The 18,508-nt window shown below is 38.8% G+C and overlaps 1 protein-coding gene across 4 annotated transcripts in view; it reads right to left on the reverse strand.

Annotated features, from left to right (window-relative positions):
• il1rapl2 (interleukin 1 receptor accessory protein-like 2) overlaps positions 1-18,508 on the reverse strand; it is a 494,907-nt gene that overhangs the window by 70,073 nt on the left and 406,326 nt on the right. For all 4 annotated transcript variants that reach the window (XM_041990452.1, XM_041990450.1, XM_041990449.1 and 1 more), the window contains exon 7: positions 15,990-16,064. In XM_041990452.1, coding sequence (XP_041846386.1) covers positions 15,990-16,064 — 75 coding nt within the window. The remainder of the gene's footprint in view (positions 1-15,989; positions 16,065-18,508) is intronic.

An 18,508-nucleotide genomic window follows, 5' to 3' on the forward strand; every position in this document is an offset into this window, starting at 1 on the left:
TACTTCATCAGCCAGACAGTTGCAAACCAAAGATTACCATATTCACGAGTCCTCCAGATGACGAATGTACGCAGGAATAGAAGAAAGAACAAAATCCATTCTTTATTGTGCTTTCATTGCAAATCGATCGTCCTTTCATCTGCAGTTATTTTTCAATCATTTTGATGCTCTTTGATTTACCCTCTTTTTTTGTGTCTCACGTCAGTTAAAAACCTGTTTATATGAAGGCGGTGTGAGAGGTGTGTGCTTGTGACTGTGTGTGTTTGTGTGTTTGTGCATTTTGGGGTTGATGGAGAGGTCAAACACCTTGTACATAATAATGTAATATTATATTCAACAACAAGTGTTAAGAGTTAATAGATATGTGTGTTGACAATGACAAAGAGGCAATGCACACATTCCTGTATTATAAAACTCATACCTGGTGTTTGTGTGTGCATGTTATCTTCAAAGTTAGTCCTATTTTATGCACTCTGTATTTCCTCTTCTATCTATCAACTTCTCCTCTTCTCCTGCAGTATTTTCTATCAGATCATCTAACATGTTCCTTGTAAAGTCACTCTTCATTAATTCCCTTCCCCTGTGTATCTGCAGAGTATGTGCTGCAATACTTTTGGAGGTGTATTTAAAACCTAAATAAACTTTGACTTTCTCCACATGCAGAGTGAATAAAAATTCAGCTCTAAGGAGCCCTTTATTAGCTTGGTTTCACTAGTTGGGAATGTGTCTTTGCCTCCAGCTGAGGAGTTTAAGTATGTAGGGATCTTGTTCATGAATGATGGTAGGATTAAACGAGATAGACAGATGGATTGGGATTTCTTTAGCAGTTATGATTGCGCTGCACTGGTTCATTGGGGTGAAGAGAGAAGCTGAGCTGAGGCAGAGTTTTAGATTTACTGGTCTATCAATGGTTCAGCCCTCACCAGCAGCCATGAGATTTGGGAACTGACAGGAAGAATGAGATACAACCACTGCTCTTCCGTGGCTAAAGGAGTCGTACTGCATACTGGTTTTCTGGATATGTCCTACTGGGAGAAAACTTTTTGAAGGAATTATATATCCCTTCTGATGTGGAAATGCTCTCTTGTACCTGCTTCCTCTATGACCTGAACTTGGATAAATGAAGAACAATGTATGAATGTATGGATGGCTTGTGTCAGTTTACTTTGTCATAGATGTCATTACATGTTCAACCTGTCATGCTATGCAATCCAATGTAGAGACTATAGTTTAGGATTTAAAAACAAGCAACCAAAACACACACACATACACACACACACACACACACACACACACACACACACACACACACACACACACACACACACACACACACACACACACACAGTTTTGACATTAAACTGATCATTAAAAGACTTCGGCCAATTTCAAAAACTTATTAAGATATTTAGGAATAATAAATGTCTCCATTCTGTCTTTTTTTCTTTAGCTGCAAGTGGAAGAAGAAAAATCAATATCTTTTAACCCTTTATTCCCATACATATTATATTTTGCATCACTTTATGGTAAAAACTTGGCTCAAAACACCATTGGAAATAATCTGATACTTATCTTCTGCCCTCTGGTGGACACACAGTAATAAACTTTAAATTTTGATTTTTTTTTTTTTTTTTATTTTGTTAAAGGGCCAAATAAAGACTTCAGATTCAAGAAATTACACATTCACCCTCATTTTTCTTGGGTGGGGCTTTAAAGGGTTTAGCACAATAAACTGTTTTTGTGGTTGAAAAATAATTTATTTTCACTATGATAATTATAATGGTTACATTAGCTTTGCCATATTTTGTATTCTTCAAGCTAACGGCTCTTCCATTTGCTCTCCTGACATCCTTTCAACAGGCTAAAAACTATTGTTTGTTGTCCGTCAACAACATTTGTTGCTTAAAGTAATTGGATCTCTACTAAAGCGTATAACGCTTCACATCATAACAACAAGTCGTAATATTGTAATATTTACCACTGACAGAACTTTTGTAGTTCCTTCTTACTTCTTTGGCTTCTTCTCCTTTAACCCTCAGCCTTCCTCTTATTTATGGCTTCCTTTGCCTTACTCACTCTTTCACTGCTACATTCACCAGCCACTTAACTTTGTTTAAACCAGGCCACGTTGGTACTAAGGGGCCCAAAGTGGGCCAAGAAAATCTCCCCCCACCATTACACCAGCAGCAGCCTGAAGCGTTGATCCAAGGCAGGATGGATCCATGTTTTCATGATGTTTCCAGCAGATTCTGAGCCGAGCATCTGAATGTGGAGCTGAAATGGAGACTCATCAGACCAGCAACGTTTCTCCATCTTCTATTGTCCAGTGTTGGTGAGTGTGTGTGAATTGTAGCCTCAGTTTCCTGTTCTTAGCTGACAGGAGGCACCGGTGTGTCTTCTGCTTGGACGTGGTTGGACCTGTTGTGTGTTCAGAGATGATGTTCTGCAGACCTTGGTTGGAAGCAGTGCTGATTGGACTTCCTGTTGTCTTTCTATCATCTCCAACCAGTCTGTCCATTCTCCTCTGACCTCTGACATCAACCAAACACTCTGGTCCAGACAACTGCTGCTCTGGATGTTTTCTCTTCTTCAGAACATTCTCTGTAAACCCTGAAGATGGTTGTGTGTGAAAATCCCAGTAAATACTCAAACCAACAACCATGCCACGTTCAAAGTCACTTAAATCCTCGTTCTGATGCTCAGTTTGAACTTCAGCAAGTCGTCTTCATCATGTCTACATGACTACATGCTGCCACGTGATTGGCTGATTAGACATTTGCGTTAACATGTAATTGAACAGGTTTAGCTAATAATGTGGCTGGTGAGACTATGCTCCTGTAATTTCCTTTGTTCATCATTTATTCTCTTCCAATTTTCTTTTCTTTCTTTCATTTACTTCCATTCCCTCATCTTGTTTACTTTGCAGCGTTTGTTGCCCCATAATCTATCTTTAATCCCATTTTAAAAGATAGAGAGATGAGTTTATATCACTCTGAACTGGACAAACAAATATAATGACTAAATAATTGTGTTTGTTGAGATAATGTGACACTTTGGAGTAGCTGCATTGTTCTGCTTCGAGTCACACAGCTCACCATACGATGACTAACAGCTGCAAACGCAATCAGACTGCATCTCACTGATAGAACCAGAAAAATACAGACCTCTCCTATGTTTTAATCCCTTATCCATCCCACCTCGTGTTATCTCTCTGTGGCAGTTTGAAAAGGAACGATGACATGACTCATGACAATTTTAGAGCATGGCAATAAAAAAAGACAATGAGCTGAGAGAAGAGGACAAAATGGACAGAGTCAGGTACAGAGAGCTGTGGAGGGGAGACAGATGGTAGGGAAGTGAGATAGAAGCAGACAGACGTAGTGAGATAAACACGATGGAAGAAGAGAAAGACAGAGACGGACAGAGAAAAAGAGAGAAAAAAAACCACAGATGCCTGCCTGCTTATCTTACCCTGCCTTTCACAGCCAACCTCACACTGGCATCTAATGCGTCTCTGTGTGAAGTGCTAAAACTATCAGTGAGACTGACTCCTACAGATCTGCAGTTCAAAGGCAGGCTGAAATGGAAGGAAATTATTATCAATGAAACCATACGCCATTTATGCATTTTTGTCAGGAGTAATTATCAATATTTCATGTTAATGGTAGCAAAGACTTCAAAGAAAAAGCTGATATCACGAACACATCTCCTGTTGGTGAGATAAAAGAAATGATGAGTAGTGACTTGGGATGTGTTAATTCCCACCACTGAGAACGATTCGATACACATCTCGATACACTGCCAGCAATATGATACATTAATGATACAGTGAAGCCTCCTGCCAATACAATATAATATGATTCGCCCCTTTTCATGATGCAATATGGTTTGACCTTATACACTGCTATTCTGTTCCATACGATAATGATACCAATGAAAAAAAAATACAATGAATTTACAAGCCCACATCTGGCTTCTCAATAACATCACATTTATTTTGTCCTCTCTCTTTCCCTGTGGAGGATGAACTTGGAGCTTGATTGTTTTCTATAAAGCAAACCAGTGAATCCAACTTAAAAAGAAGATCCAATTCAAAATGGTTCAGACGATAATTTTTATTCTCATGCTTCCATCTTTAGTCGGCTTGATTATTGTAACAGTGTTTTTACAGGTTCTACCTAAAACATCAGTCAGACACCTGCAGCTGATCCAGAACTCTGCTGCTCCAGTCCTCACTAAGACCAAGAAAGTGGACCACATCAGTCCAGCTCTGAGGTCTTTACACTGGCTGCCTGTTCGTCAGAGGATAGACTTTAAAGTTCTGCTGCTGGTCTAGAAAGATCTGAATGGTTTAGGACCAAAATACATCAGAGACCTCTTGACCCAGGATGAACCTTCCAGAACCCTCAGGTCATCTGGTTCCAGTTTTTTATCAGTTCCCAGAGTCAGAACCAGACATGGAGAAGCTGCATTCAGCTTCTATGCTCCACATGTCTGGAACAAACTCCCAGAAAGCCTCAGATCAGCTGAAACACTCAGTTTATTTAGATCCAGGTTAAAGACCCACCTGTTCTCTGCTGCATGGAACTAGTTTTTATTTAGAGTCCAGATCTGCATCTGGTTCTTTTTAACTTTAGCTTTAAAACTTAATCGAGCTTTAATACTGTTTCAATGCTTCTGTAAAGCACTTTGAATCACCCTGTTGTTGAATTGTGCTACACAGATAAACTTGCCTTACTTATACATTTATTTAGGAAATGTCTTCTTTCTAATTGAAAAAAACAAACAACACATCAGTCATTCATAAACAGTCTTTTTCTCAGGCCCTTTTAATATTAGAGTGTGTTACAAAACATTTATAAAATGTACATTTGCTGAAAATCTCCTCCTCACCTGCTGTCTCGCTTCCCTCCATGTTTGCTGTTTACTGACTGTGGCTTCACCACCGTATGTTTAAATTAAAAAATGCCAAAAGACAGAGATGATGTGTTCAAGGTGCCTCAGAAATACTGGTGCAGAGGAGAATAACTATATAATAATGGATGTAACCATGGGTTTTACCGATGCAGACAAACTAAGAAAGATGCATTACACCTTTAGGTGGCTCTTTTATCTGAGGCTGAGGCCGGTGCCATCGCATCACAAACGTCTGTCTCGGGCCACCGATTCAGATTGGTGAATCTCTCCATTCCTAGTAGTGATGGCACTTTAGTGTTTGGAAAATGTGTCAGCTGCTTCTGTATGTCTGCACTTTATCACAGTGGGGCTATCCAAGCTTTACAATCCTAGACTGCTGGAGGTCCTGAGCATTGTACGGAAGAGGATCGGGTCGGAGGGCTTTTTCGCTGGAGGAGTGCATCGGCTGCACACAGTATAGCGTAGATAGTTACCACCATATGCTGCTGACATTAGTTGTGTGTTTTTAAGCTAAAGTATTGCCAAGATGACTCCACTTAGCTTCCAGAGAAGCAACATGCACCAGAAGCTCAACAACACAGTCCTGTTCACATGGTTTTAGCCAAACCATGTTTGTTGGGATGTTATTTATTTTCTTTTCAATTTTGTTTTACAAGAGATTGTACTTTGATTACTGAGGTGTAGGTTGTGTTGGTTTGAAGTTCTCCCTCACACTGTTATGCCCTTTTTATTTGTCTAGTGAAATCTTTAGTTGGGTAATTTAATTGTATATCAGTGTAAAAGGTGTGTGTATGAAAGGGGTTTTATACTGCTGTGACTGGTGGGTGAAGGGATGGAGAATATCTCTGATATGCTATGTGCTGTAACAAAACAACACTCCTTAAAGAGATGAGAACAGGTTGTTTTTTATTTTAAATGATTCCTTATTTTTTAACTAAATTCATTCACTCTAAAAACACCTGGAAAGTCTGTCAGAGCTAGTAATGATTTTCTGGTTTTCAGAGCTGCTCTGAGCCTGCAGAAGTTCAGGTCTTTCAGATAATAAAAGCCTATTTAACCAGCTGGAAAATGCCTAACACTGAGGTTGCACATGCATAACGCTTGTATGCTTCTTAGTTTCTAACTCTCGGATGTTTCTACATAAAGTTAGTTAAAATTCAATTTTATGTTTGAGTCAGAAAAGATTTTCAGTCATTATCAAGCCAGAGGCTGGTTTCTTTCTTCTGTGTTTTTTGTTTTTGCTCCTGTTTTACAACTTAAAGAGACATCCCCAACAACAATAAGCTTCTCCACTGTGAAGCCAAAACAAACAGCCTCAGATTGTTGGGATAAAGGACTCTGGAGAATTTGGAGAGGCAAAAAGTTGGGCTGAGTGACATAAATTCCAGATGATACTGGAAAAACAACCCAAATAGTATCTCTATCCAACTGATTCCACAGAAATGAAGCAGAAGAAATTTAGTTTGTCGTGCCTCGGAGGTACAGGGTCCTTCACAATGGAAAGGTCTAAAAACAATCTGTAGTCCAGTTGTCAGGATTTGTTATCGCTACATGTAGATAGATCCAGAGCTCAGGCTGAAGGTTTACACACACCTATCATGGACTTGAATGTCACATAAAAATATTTTCTGATGCAGAATGACTGTAGTATAAACATTTATTCATACAGACAATTTTGGTGCAAAAGTTTATTTTTATTTCTTTAAATTGACGAATGGATACCGACTCAGTGGATCCATACTGTCACTAATTATGTCTTTCGTTGCCGAAACCTCTTAACTTTATTATGATCATGGATGACGGCAGCTTTTCTGTTCCATATATAAACGTTTTTTCCTCTGTAGCCCTCACTGGACACTGCAAGTTACTCAGTGCAAATCTGAGAAAGACTAATGTGGCTTTACTCAAGCCCCGAGCATCCATTCCTAAACTCAACTTCCAAGATCATCAGCTGAAACAAGAGCTTGTCATTCTGTATTATTTCGTGGCATTGCCCAGTTGCTTCGGTCTGGAAGAAGACCTCAACTGCCCCCCCCATTTATGCTCAACACAGAAGACGGACATGCAGACGGACGGACACTTTCGTCCATCTCCTGCATCCTTTACACATGTACTTTGGTCCATTTTTGGGAGGCAATAAAAAAACAAGTTCAGATATTATATCCATGCAGTAACATTATGTTGCAAATAAACGTTGAACATAAGTGCAATAAATAAATAAACAAATAAATAAATAAATAAATAAATATATAAATAAAGAGCTTTGTTTCCAGGGAGCCACTTTTCTGTCCCTACCAGTGTCAAAATCAAACCTACATCCTTGTATAAAATCATCTTCTTAGTACTTTTAAAAATTTTCTGCCTATTTCCACATGTTCCCTAAAGGACTTCATTAGATATTTCTGTGGGTAAAACCATCTGGTGCATCATGTGAATGATGTTTATGAATGACGTCTACCTCAGAATTGTTCTCCATCACCAGATAGAAACAAGACTGTCCTCCAACAACAATGTAAGACATTTGTTTCTGCAAGAAATAACGACTTACCATCGCATTTGAGAGACACGCGACCTGCAGCAGTCATGAAAGCAGCTGCACGTAAGCTGTCAAAATGATGTGATGCTGAGGCGCTGACCTTGTTCTTTGCTAACTCTTATCATGCTGTTTGGATTTCTGAGCTAAACCAAGTGATAGTTTGGCTTATATCTTACCCTGAAGTAGCTAAACTTCTGTTGTGTCATGTGTCAGAATGTAACATCAGAGGGAAAAAACCTGTTGGCATGTGTTTATATCCCATGGTTGCCACTGATGTCTTTCCCATTCTTCAGTTTTAAGGATAAAACTGGAGAATTACCTTTGCTTTAGGGTGGAAATGTTGGAACGAGTTGTATTAGGGAGAGTAACAAGCAAGCTGTAGGTTTGTTTAGGTTTGTTTCTGAAGTGTGTTTTACCTTCTACAAAGTCACAATACATTAATATTGGTTTTATTTAAAGGTATGAAGAAACAAACTTTAAGGTTGAATGGATGTCAGAACTTAAATTGAGTGTTTCAACACAAAAATGACCCTGAGCACATCACAGTTGAATGTGGAACAGAGAAAACAGACTCACTGAGCTTCAAGACGTGCGACTCGGTATCCTGACCTTACCACAGGAGTCAGGTCTGTTGGTTCAGCCGGATCAGTGACATTCAGGCAACTTTCAGAGAGCTGCTTAAAGAAATGATCGATGACACACTGAAATCCATGATGAGGACATGCAAACTTCTGATTGAAACTGAAAGAAAAGGGTTGAAAAAGATGGATTGTGGAAACAGGAATCAAACAATGTATGACATTTTTTGGGTGCGACGAGTGGATAGATGACGAGAATGCTTGACTCCAGCAATTAGCCGAGCCTCACTGAGTTTAAATACGGCTGACATTTAGGTCTAAGAGCATCGGTAAGATAAATTACACAAAGTAAATGATGAACCTTAATAATTTAGCAAGCTTGTGATGAATGGTGGGAACATTTCACGTTACAATTATTAAATAAATTGTGCTTAATTTACTAAATCATAATTCAATTTTTCATGCTTTACTTTCTGTGCATTTCCATCACCCCGGTCTAACGCTGAAATTAATTTCCCTCTGAGGCTTTACATTCATCAGCTCGCTTCGTTAGCTCCACTTCTGACTCACACCAAGAAAAATAATGGAAACTCATTGTTGGCTAATTATTCTATTAAATGAATTAGATTTTTCCAGTCAATAAACTGATGTTTTCATTTGTTTTACTCTTCAAATATTTCTGATTACTAACTGGGAAAATTTGAAAACAGTGATGGAAAAATGTTTTTTTTTATTTAAATTTTTTTCATTAACGTGTTTTTAAATAAAGAGTTTAAAACTTTAAAGTGTAGCATGTCCTTCAATAAATACATCTGATATTTATTATCATTAATTTAATAGTCTTTTATTTACACCTATGTGTTCTCACAATATCCTGTATCAAAATTGTATTTACCAGTATTTGGTCTTAACTCCTTAAACACAATAAAACTTTCTTATTTAATGCATTCATTTATTTATATTTCATATATTAGCAGATCACGAATCAGTCTTTAATCTTGAGCTCTTTTGGTCTGCTTGTTGCTTGCAGCCTACATCAGTTTAATACCAGAGAAAATACTGACTTCTGTTTGTAACCTGCAGCCAGGGAGCAGAAGGGTAAGAAAAAACAAGAAAAACTGAAAAGTGAATGAACATGAGAAAGAATGAATGAAAGAGGGAAATTGAGAGGAAGAATGGAGCAAAGAGATGCGGAGGTAAAAGAAAATGAACACGAGTGTGTTGCTGATGTGAATCCCCCCCAGGTTAAAACAAGACGATAATTAAAAATGTACTGCAGGGTCACACTGGCTGAGTGTGTGAGTCTGTTTTGTGTGTCTTAATGTGTGGTCTTTATTGCTTTAAGAGTGTGTATTTGTGTGTGTGATATTGCAATGCACATTAAAAGGTGTCCCTGCTGCAATCAGTGTACAGAGGCCTTAGGGCCTATTTGTTACTCCATCAATCTGGAGTTAATAGAAAAACACAGCACACCAACACACAGACTTGTACACACATTTCTGCCTACGGTGCTAACATTGTCAGAGAGAGCGCCGAACAGCGGGACATTCCCATGCATGCACGCACTTATGCACTTAAACACACACACACAGCTGGTGATGAAGGCAGCCAACTGGGCCCACCGCAGCACGCGACACACTGTTTAGTGTACAAGCAAATCTTAATGAGATCCTTTCAGCATTTTGCTTCTCTCCTCCTAATTTCTTTCATAGATTTGTCCTAAAGTGACATTTCTGAGCTGGATCCACTTTGCCGATCCAGACAAGTGTTATTCAGAATCTGAAAATCTAGCAGTGAAAATGAATCAAATGAAAAGACTTGCTTTGAAAATGTCACAGTTTTGACTGCCTGCCAGGTCTCATGAGTTGATCAGGGAGTGCTTTGGAGGGTTCTGTGTGTTCTCTGAAAGGCTTTAAATTGGATTGAGGACATATCTGCTCATAAGTCATTGTTATTCACTGACTGGAGGAGATGACAGAACAAAAAACCCAGCAGAATTGTAATGGGTAGAGTGCACACTGACGGAGAGCAGGAGGCCAGCTGAGTGTTCAAAGATCCACCATCCTTCAGCTATCTCACCCTACCCGAACGCCCCTGCCAGCTCTCTGTTCTGTGGCCAAACCTGACCCCAGACTTTCCCACAGACGCAGATACAACCAGCGTTTTGGGTTTTGTAATACAGCTTCATACAAAACCCTCAGGAGCAACACCATCTGGCGAAGGGACCCTGGCAAAGTGGCCACAGTTAGATCAGCCAGTTATATGTCACCGTTACCTAAACTACAAAAGGAAAATAAGGGAAAAGAAAGTTATTCAACATAGTTTGATTAGGACTCAACGCTGGGTCCGGTATTATGGTAAATGGACCGTATTATCCATGTACAGGCATATTGGGAGGCATTATGGGGGACAGTATCTTACTCAAGGACATTTCATCATACAGTCTGGGGCAGACAGGAATTGATTCATGGACTTTCCATCTGCCACCCTCCTGAACTACTACAAGGAAGTTTTACTGGTCAGTTACACACTTTGGGATGTACAGGATGAGATAAGCACATTTTAATGCCAATACAGGAACTGTGTGGTTTCTGTAAGGACACGTAAAGTTAGTCTGTGGTCAAAGTGATGGATATGAGTGTTAATCAGAGAACATGGGATCCTCAAACATTCATTCATTCATTCAATATTTGTACCGCTTTGTCCATTACGGGTCGCAGGGAAGCTGGAGCCTAAACCAGCATTTTAGCAGGTGAGAGGCAGGTACACCTGGACAGGTCACCAGTCCATCGCTGGGATCTTCACACAGCTCAGTGTTAGATGAAATGTTTGGGTAAAATGCTTATTTAAGCCTGGTACACACATAACGATTTTTGGGCTGTTTTTGTCCAGATTTTGGCCGACAAACACCCGATCATGGTGAGATTTCCCTGTCCAGTCATCATTTAGTCTGAGGTGTGTTACGAGCTGATTTTCCCTGATGATCCGCTCCGAAACGGCTCGTAACTGACAATCGGAAATATTGAACATGTTCAATATTTCAGAGCCGATTTCTGAGGAACGCCGACGACTCGTGCCTTCTGACTGCGTGAATGGTGACGTGAGCTGGAATCTAGCCAATCAGAGAGCGAACTGGCTGGGGAACAAGGAAGTAAATAAAGTCCATGTTCATGCTGTCTCCAGTCTGTTTTAGTTCTAGCGTTTTCTGTTAACAATAGTCCCAAGACCACCATCATTCCCTCTTCCATGCTGGATGCTGTGTTTCCGGGTTGTTACTGTTTCTTTTTCTACGTTTGTTGCTATGTTTCTTCTTCTTCGTTTTTTTTGCTGGTTGTTGCTATGTTTCTTCTTCTACGTTTGTTGCTATGTTTCTTCTTCTTGGTTTTTTTGCTGGTTGTTACATTTGTTGCTATGTTTCTTCTTCTTCGTTTTTTTGCTGGTTGTTACTATGTTTCTTCTTCTACGTTTTTTGCTATGTTTCTTCTTCTTGGTTTTTTTGCTGGTTGTTACGTTTGTTGCTATGTTTCTTCTTCTTCGTTTTTTTGCTGGTTGTTACTATGTTTCTTCTTCTACATTTGTTGCTATGTTTCTTCTTCGTTTTTTTGCTAGTTGTTGCTATGTTTCTTCTTCTACATTTGTTGCTATGTTTCTTCTTCTTCGTTTTTTTGCTAGTTGTTGCTATGTTTCTTCTTCTACGTTTGTTGCTATGTTTCTTCTTCGTTTTTTTGCTGGTTGTTACTATGTTTCTTCTTCTACGTTTTTTGCTATGTTTCTTCTTCTTGGTTTTTTTGCTGGTTGTTACGTTTGTTGCTATGTTTCTTCTTCTTGGTTTTTTTGCTGGTTGTTACTATGTTTCTTCTTCTACGTTTGTTGCTATGTTTCTTCTTCGTTTTTTTGCTAGTTGTTGCTATGGATCTTCTTCTACGTTTCAGCGTTTGTCTGGCTCGGAGGACTAGATTGTAGATGAGTTGCGGGACAGCATCGCCATGTGTGTGTTGTTCTGTGATTACATTATCGGAGCACACCACACACAGTATAATCAAAACTGGTTTTATATCTTCACGTGTGAGCTCTCCACCAGATAAAAAATCTCATATGATTAAAAAAAATCGTTCAATACTAGTTTCTTCAGGCGTAGTATCAGAAACAACATTCTTGATGCTGAGAATACATTCTCTGAGATCCCTAGATGTCTCTAGACTGGACTATTGTGGATTCATACAAATACCTTGGCACGGTTTTTGACTGTAAGTTCATGTTTGATGTCAGTAGTGAGTCGGTGGTTCAGAGAGGCCACCAGAGAATCCATCTGATGAGGAGACTGAGCTCTTTCAATGTCAGTGACAGCATTCTAAAGGACTTTTATTGTTCATTTGCTGAAAGTATCCTAACATTTTCCTTTATCTGTTGGTTCAATGGTTTAACTCTTAAGGACAAGAACAGCCTGCACTCCATTGTAAAACTGAGTTTGCTTTTGACCAGGCTGCGCTACCTTGCTCCTTAAAGAAGAACCAACAGATATTCTACATCTCTTATTCCTTCAGCTGTCACACCTCTTAACTACAGCAGTCGTTTTAAATGACTTTTATTCTTTTATTTATTCTATTATTTTATTCTTCGTGTCTTAGCCTGTACTGGTAGTTACTGTTTTATTGTTGATTATTTAATGTATTTATTTGTCCTTTCTTCCATCGACCTCATGGGAACTGTATACTGATTATGTCTGATTAATTGACACATTGCACTTTGAATGCTGACTGGTGTCTAAGCTGCAAACGACTTGTCCGTACGGGATAAATAAAGTTTTCTGAATCTGGATCTGAATAGACATCAAACATATCATTGTGAAGGAATTTCTTTTGGGTGTGTCTTTTTAGACATTTATTTCTGAAAATATGTTCAGGGGTTAAAATTTTAAAAATGGCTTCTTGAGAACCTTCCTGGAGACCATTTCTGATTTCTCATGTCCTGTCTCAGGCCTTTGTTGTTGGATATTCAGTGTGATAACTGGTGACAATAAGATTGTTTTATATTAACTGCAATACCCTTCTTTCATGTCATTTATCATACTATATTTTTCTTTATTACTTAAATTGAAATTTGATATTTTTTGTACTTTTATTTATTTTCTTGTGATATTTTACTTCTTGGACAGACCACGGTTTAGTTTAACAACATCAGAAATGGTTATCAGGCCCCTCTCTTATGGAATCAGCTCCCAGTTTGGGTTCGGTATGCAGACACCCTCTCTATCCCATGCAGCTAAGGATGGGGGATTTAACTGAAGTGAAGATATAATGCAAACCGTAGCTTTCCTTAGATAGGCCATACTCTTTTTTTTTTTTTAAATTGGTTTGTAATAATACTGATTGGATCACAGTGAACTGGCTTAAATTGATTTAGTTTGAAAAGTGAATTGACACTATTTAAATAAAGCTGAAACCTGAAGTAATTGGGATGAAATAAACAACAAAGCTGAACAATCTTTAGGTTTTACATTCATGCAATGCAGATATACAGGGAAAGTTTCTCTAAAAGTAATTACAAGGCCAAAAATCAACCACTGGCCATGTCCGAAGCACCATTGAACATCTATTTCTTGTATTCTTAGTGTGTCATTGTTTTATTTTCATTTTCTTGGTAGACTGAAGTTCCCTCCTATTTCTTCCCCGGCGAGCTGTTTCTTACTTTGCAGATCTAGATTGTACATCCTGGATGACAGTTTTAGCTCTTATCAGTGCAGGATTTTTTTACATGTTCAGTACAGAACAGGAGCCCTGAACCTTCATGTGTTTTTTTCTAGTTTATAATAGAACCTTTTTTTTTATTCACCTCTGCAGGATCCTTTGCTCTGACAGAGCTTCTGTTAGTCTTTTCTATTCAGCAGTTTTTGTTCCTTTCATGATCCCAGAACTTAGATCACAAAAAAAAAACAAAAAAACAAAACAAAACAAAAACAAACTTCTCCATCACTGTGTCACCTTTTTTTTTTTTTTGGGCTACTTTCATTTTCATACTTACTCAGTTGTGTCACAAATGATTAATATGGGAGGGTCTGCATCCATTCATGTCCACAAAAAGTGGTGGAAATAAGGTTTGTGCACATTTGTACAATTTCACAATGACTGAGATTTTTAAAAAGACTGGTGAAAAACAAATGAATGGACAGAAAATCACTCATCAAACAGAGCTGTAATGGTGCGCACACACACACACACACACACACACACACACACACACACACACACACATGCAGCTGCTCTCATCAATGGTTCATCTGATTTCTTACGAAAATCAGTGCATAGCTATTCGTACGTATTCCTACAAAATTATGAGCTAATCAGCGTCCAAGTCACTGAAAGCAATTTGGATGCTGAAAACATGTTTTTAATATCTTTATCAACATTTCACTGAATTAACTATTATTCACTATGAAAGTTTGTTCTCTAATAACATTATTTTTGTATGTCACATGCACGTCACTTCAGCTCACACTGAAGTGTGATCGAGGTCATATTAATTCATATAAACAACCATGCTACAAATCAGATTTGAGCACTACGACCTGCAGTTTGAATGTAGAGATTGAACATTTAATTACATCCTCAGACTTCTCTGTGTTGTAACTCAAAACACAACTTTTACAAAAGTATTTTCTGTAGTTTAATAATGAAAAAACATCTCTGCCAGTATTGGTTTCTTGCTTTCTGCCAGAATATATACTTATATACTTCAAAGCACTCTATTACAACAAGCTGTGCTACTTAACCTGAAAAGGTGGCCTTGATTGGTGCATCCGGTGTGGATGACACATCAAACCATGACTAAAAGACCTCTTGTATGGGAGTGAAAATGAAAGCTTGGGTAGAGAGAGCTGGTGACTAAGGTTAGGACAGACATTAGTGTGTCAGCTAAAGCAGAGAAAATCTGGCCCTGGAGGAAATGCTTTTCTCTGTCAATATGGGCATCTTATAATCCATGGAAAATAAGATGGATGTGCTAAGGACCTTAATAAGCAATCATGGAGATTTCCGATAACATGGCTTTACATCCTTACCAGCATTGGTTAAATGCTTCCTCTTGTACAGATGGTGCTGCAGTGATCACATTGTTGTAAAGAAACATTTCTACTTCTGCTAACCTGACATTCAGCCAGAAATTTTTCCACTCTAAGACTCGAGTTTCTGCACAGAATGGAGAAGCTGACTGTATGACACACATTACCCTTAGTCTAGGTTTACTGTAATAAATATTATACCACTGGCTTTACTTCACTTATTTCTTCTGTCGTTAGCTGTGCTCAACTACAACAAATAATTTAAGGACCATTCACACCAGGATAGTCCAGGGGACTCAGTTTTCACACCTTCCTCTGGTTTGGTTTCACACTGCACTTTACTCAAGTGGACCAAACCACCTGGACAATGCAACACAGTTGCAACAACTGCTCACTAGGGGGCGATATTCCCTGAAACAACTGCTAAACAAGAAGAAAAATCTGGCTTATTTATTGGCCAAGACTGCACGTAAACAATGGAGCAATAACAGGTTTATACAGTCTTGAGGTTTCTATTTTTACTTTGCTGTTCAACCCTGATACGATCTGCACCAGAGTGTGAATGAGCGTTCACACTACTCCAAACAAAGCTTACTTCTGTGGAGGCAGAACAGGGTTTGTTTAAAGTGGACCAAACCTCCTAAGTTTAAATGCACCCTTATTGATTCCTTCAAGAACCGTTGCACAATGAATTAGCAGTGGAAACATCTCTACTTTCAGACTTCTCCTAATCTAATGCATCAGCTTTATCTAATCTAAATCTAATGTTGAAAGTCTTTTGTGACTGAGCCGGAAATGCCATAACATGAATGCAAACCACAGACTGAGGACCAAGGGGAATGCCACTTTAAACTAAATCAGAAAGCAAGAATAAAGAAGTAGAGAAGGTGAAGCTTCTTACCAGGCGTGACTTCTATGACTGTGTCATGTCTCTCTGAGGGAAACAGGACTTTGGGAGGCTGAGTCGTCTGCAGGGCTGAGAGTAAAAGGAAGAGATACAAAAGAAAAGCTGATTACCAGGCGTTTGAAACAGCTTCAAAATGATGAAGTTTGGACTGATACAGCATCATGGGTGCTCTACTCTAACAATATATTATGAGAAAAAAGACAAAAGTAAGTAAGATCAATATTTTTGTCTCAGAAACAGCAAACACCACTGTAAGAATCAAACCTTTAATATTGTTTCTGAAAAAAAAAGCATTAACAGAGACCGAAAGAACACTGCTGTCATGTCACCCTGGAGCTCCACAGTACATGAGCTGACCTTTGCCCTGCCGATTGATCGCTGGCCTCCAGCATCACAAAGACAAATATAAAAAGACTGGACCTCATCAGCTGTGAGAACAAAGAGATGCTGCCACAGTAGCTGAGACAGCTCCGACTACAACATGTCTCATCTAATGATTACTTCCTGTCTGCCTCTGCTCTGATGGCCAGAAGCGCTAACTGATTCCACCCGAAGCACCTTTCCATTTCATTTTACTGCACTCTGAGAACTTGTGCTTTGTTGTGTCCAGCACCTTTTCCCCTCCCCACCATCAGTGTTTCAGTATTTCTACAGTTCTCTGCTGTCTGACTGACACCACATGCTCCTGATTCTATCTGAGATTGAGAAGCTGGTTTCTGAAATCAGTCATATTCTGATAATTATACACTTTATACAGTTATACACTGCTTCAGCTTGTAAACAACATCATCTTAAGTCCATCCTTCTGTTTTTGATCCAGAATATGAGCGTTAACAGCATGATGAACCACCACAACAAAAGTTACAGCAGGACGTCTTAATTACCTGCAGCTGAACATTACAGATGATATTATCAGTTCCTTACTCTATGTATTTATTTCTATATAACTACATTAACCTCCTAAGGGTCTTTTAGGGTGATTCTGTTAGAGAATGACAAACCCAGAAATAACTGATTATTCCTTTGCAGTTACAGACCCCATGTAAACCCTCTTGGAATCAAAACAAAGCAAACACTTGTGAGATTTATCAGAGGTAGAAGCATCACTGCAGATGCCACTGTGTTAAAGTAATTATGGATGGAACCTAGGAAAAAAGTGAATTTCTATTTGCCTAATCTGTTTTCATTTTTATTTTATATGATATAACCCTCTGAAAAATTAAAAAAAACCCTCCAGAAAATCATGAATTAACAAAGGGACGTTATTTATGCAGAGATTCAAGGTGCTGAAGTTAAACAGAGCAGGTACAGAGGTTTTATTAGACAGGTAGCTAGGTGTTGCAGTAGAGTGATTCTTTTCAGGATGCTATTTTATCCAAAGATAGTGGCTCCGCGCATAATGCTTAAACACAGAAACACTTATATATGAAACCTTTATTCTTTTTATGAAAATGCATACAAGGTCCATTTATTTATTTATGTATTGTGTGCATCTGGACCACAATAGTGTCATAGGGCATTGGGGATCAACAGGTTTTGTGTAGATCACTGAAATGTTGTATAATGCCAGCTGAGGCAGAAAACATGTCCTGCAAAGCTCTAGAAAGATACTAACACTTTTCACTAAGTGTCTGTAGTGCATGGGGGTTGATAAATGCAAACTATGGCTGTTTGTGTTTGTAACTCCATGTTCTGAACAAATGTGAACAAATGCATGCACAGACAGTACTGTTAGCTGCCTTGGCTAACTTTTTACTATCCAGATAGGTGCTCACCATGAAATGAAAGGTGAGCGTGAGCTATGAGAAGTTAGCTGGGGCTCGCAGCGGTTAGCAACCACTCCCCCTGGGTCAACAAGCAGCTAACAGCTAGCTACTAGTGACATCAGGCAAAATCCCGGCTGTAATTGGCTGCTGCACTACTTGGTCCTGTCCGGGTAAATAAAGACTAATGTCTGCTCACTCAGCTGGATCCAATATTTGGAAGTAATAGACTCTTCAGGAATGGGGAATAAAAGTTAGCCATTGCTTTTCCACTGCTAATTTTTTCTTATAAGTGGTGCTAGCTTCTCTTCCCCAATTTCCTCACAGTACATGCTTAATAGCTCTACATTCCCACCCTGCAATAGTCAAGAGTTGTTCCTGGCAGTGTATATATTTTTGCTTTTAAATGGTTGTGGTGGATAAAGTGCAAGTTGCAGATGGGGCTGCATGCAGAATTTGATCATCCAAATAATCTGGGAATAATGACAATCGGTTGATGAAAATGATAGTGACATGAGCCAGTTGAGGCTACTGGATAAATCGAGCTGCTTCGGCATAAAAATACTAAAACATGAGCTGCTTCTTAATTCTTATATTCTATTTTTCATATGTAAGAAGAGATCAGCAAGCAAATGGGTCCACATGGTAGTTGTGGTTTTGTGGAGGGACATAATCTGAAATCAGTTGGTTGGATTAAATAGTTATTTACTAGCTTAATAAATTAGTTATTGTCAAATGTTTGTTAGGAGG

This window comes from Melanotaenia boesemani, chromosome 7 (assembly GCF_017639745.1).
Source record: "Melanotaenia boesemani isolate fMelBoe1 chromosome 7, fMelBoe1.pri, whole genome shotgun sequence".
Taxonomy (NCBI): Eukaryota; Metazoa; Chordata; class Actinopteri; order Atheriniformes; family Melanotaeniidae; genus Melanotaenia; species Melanotaenia boesemani.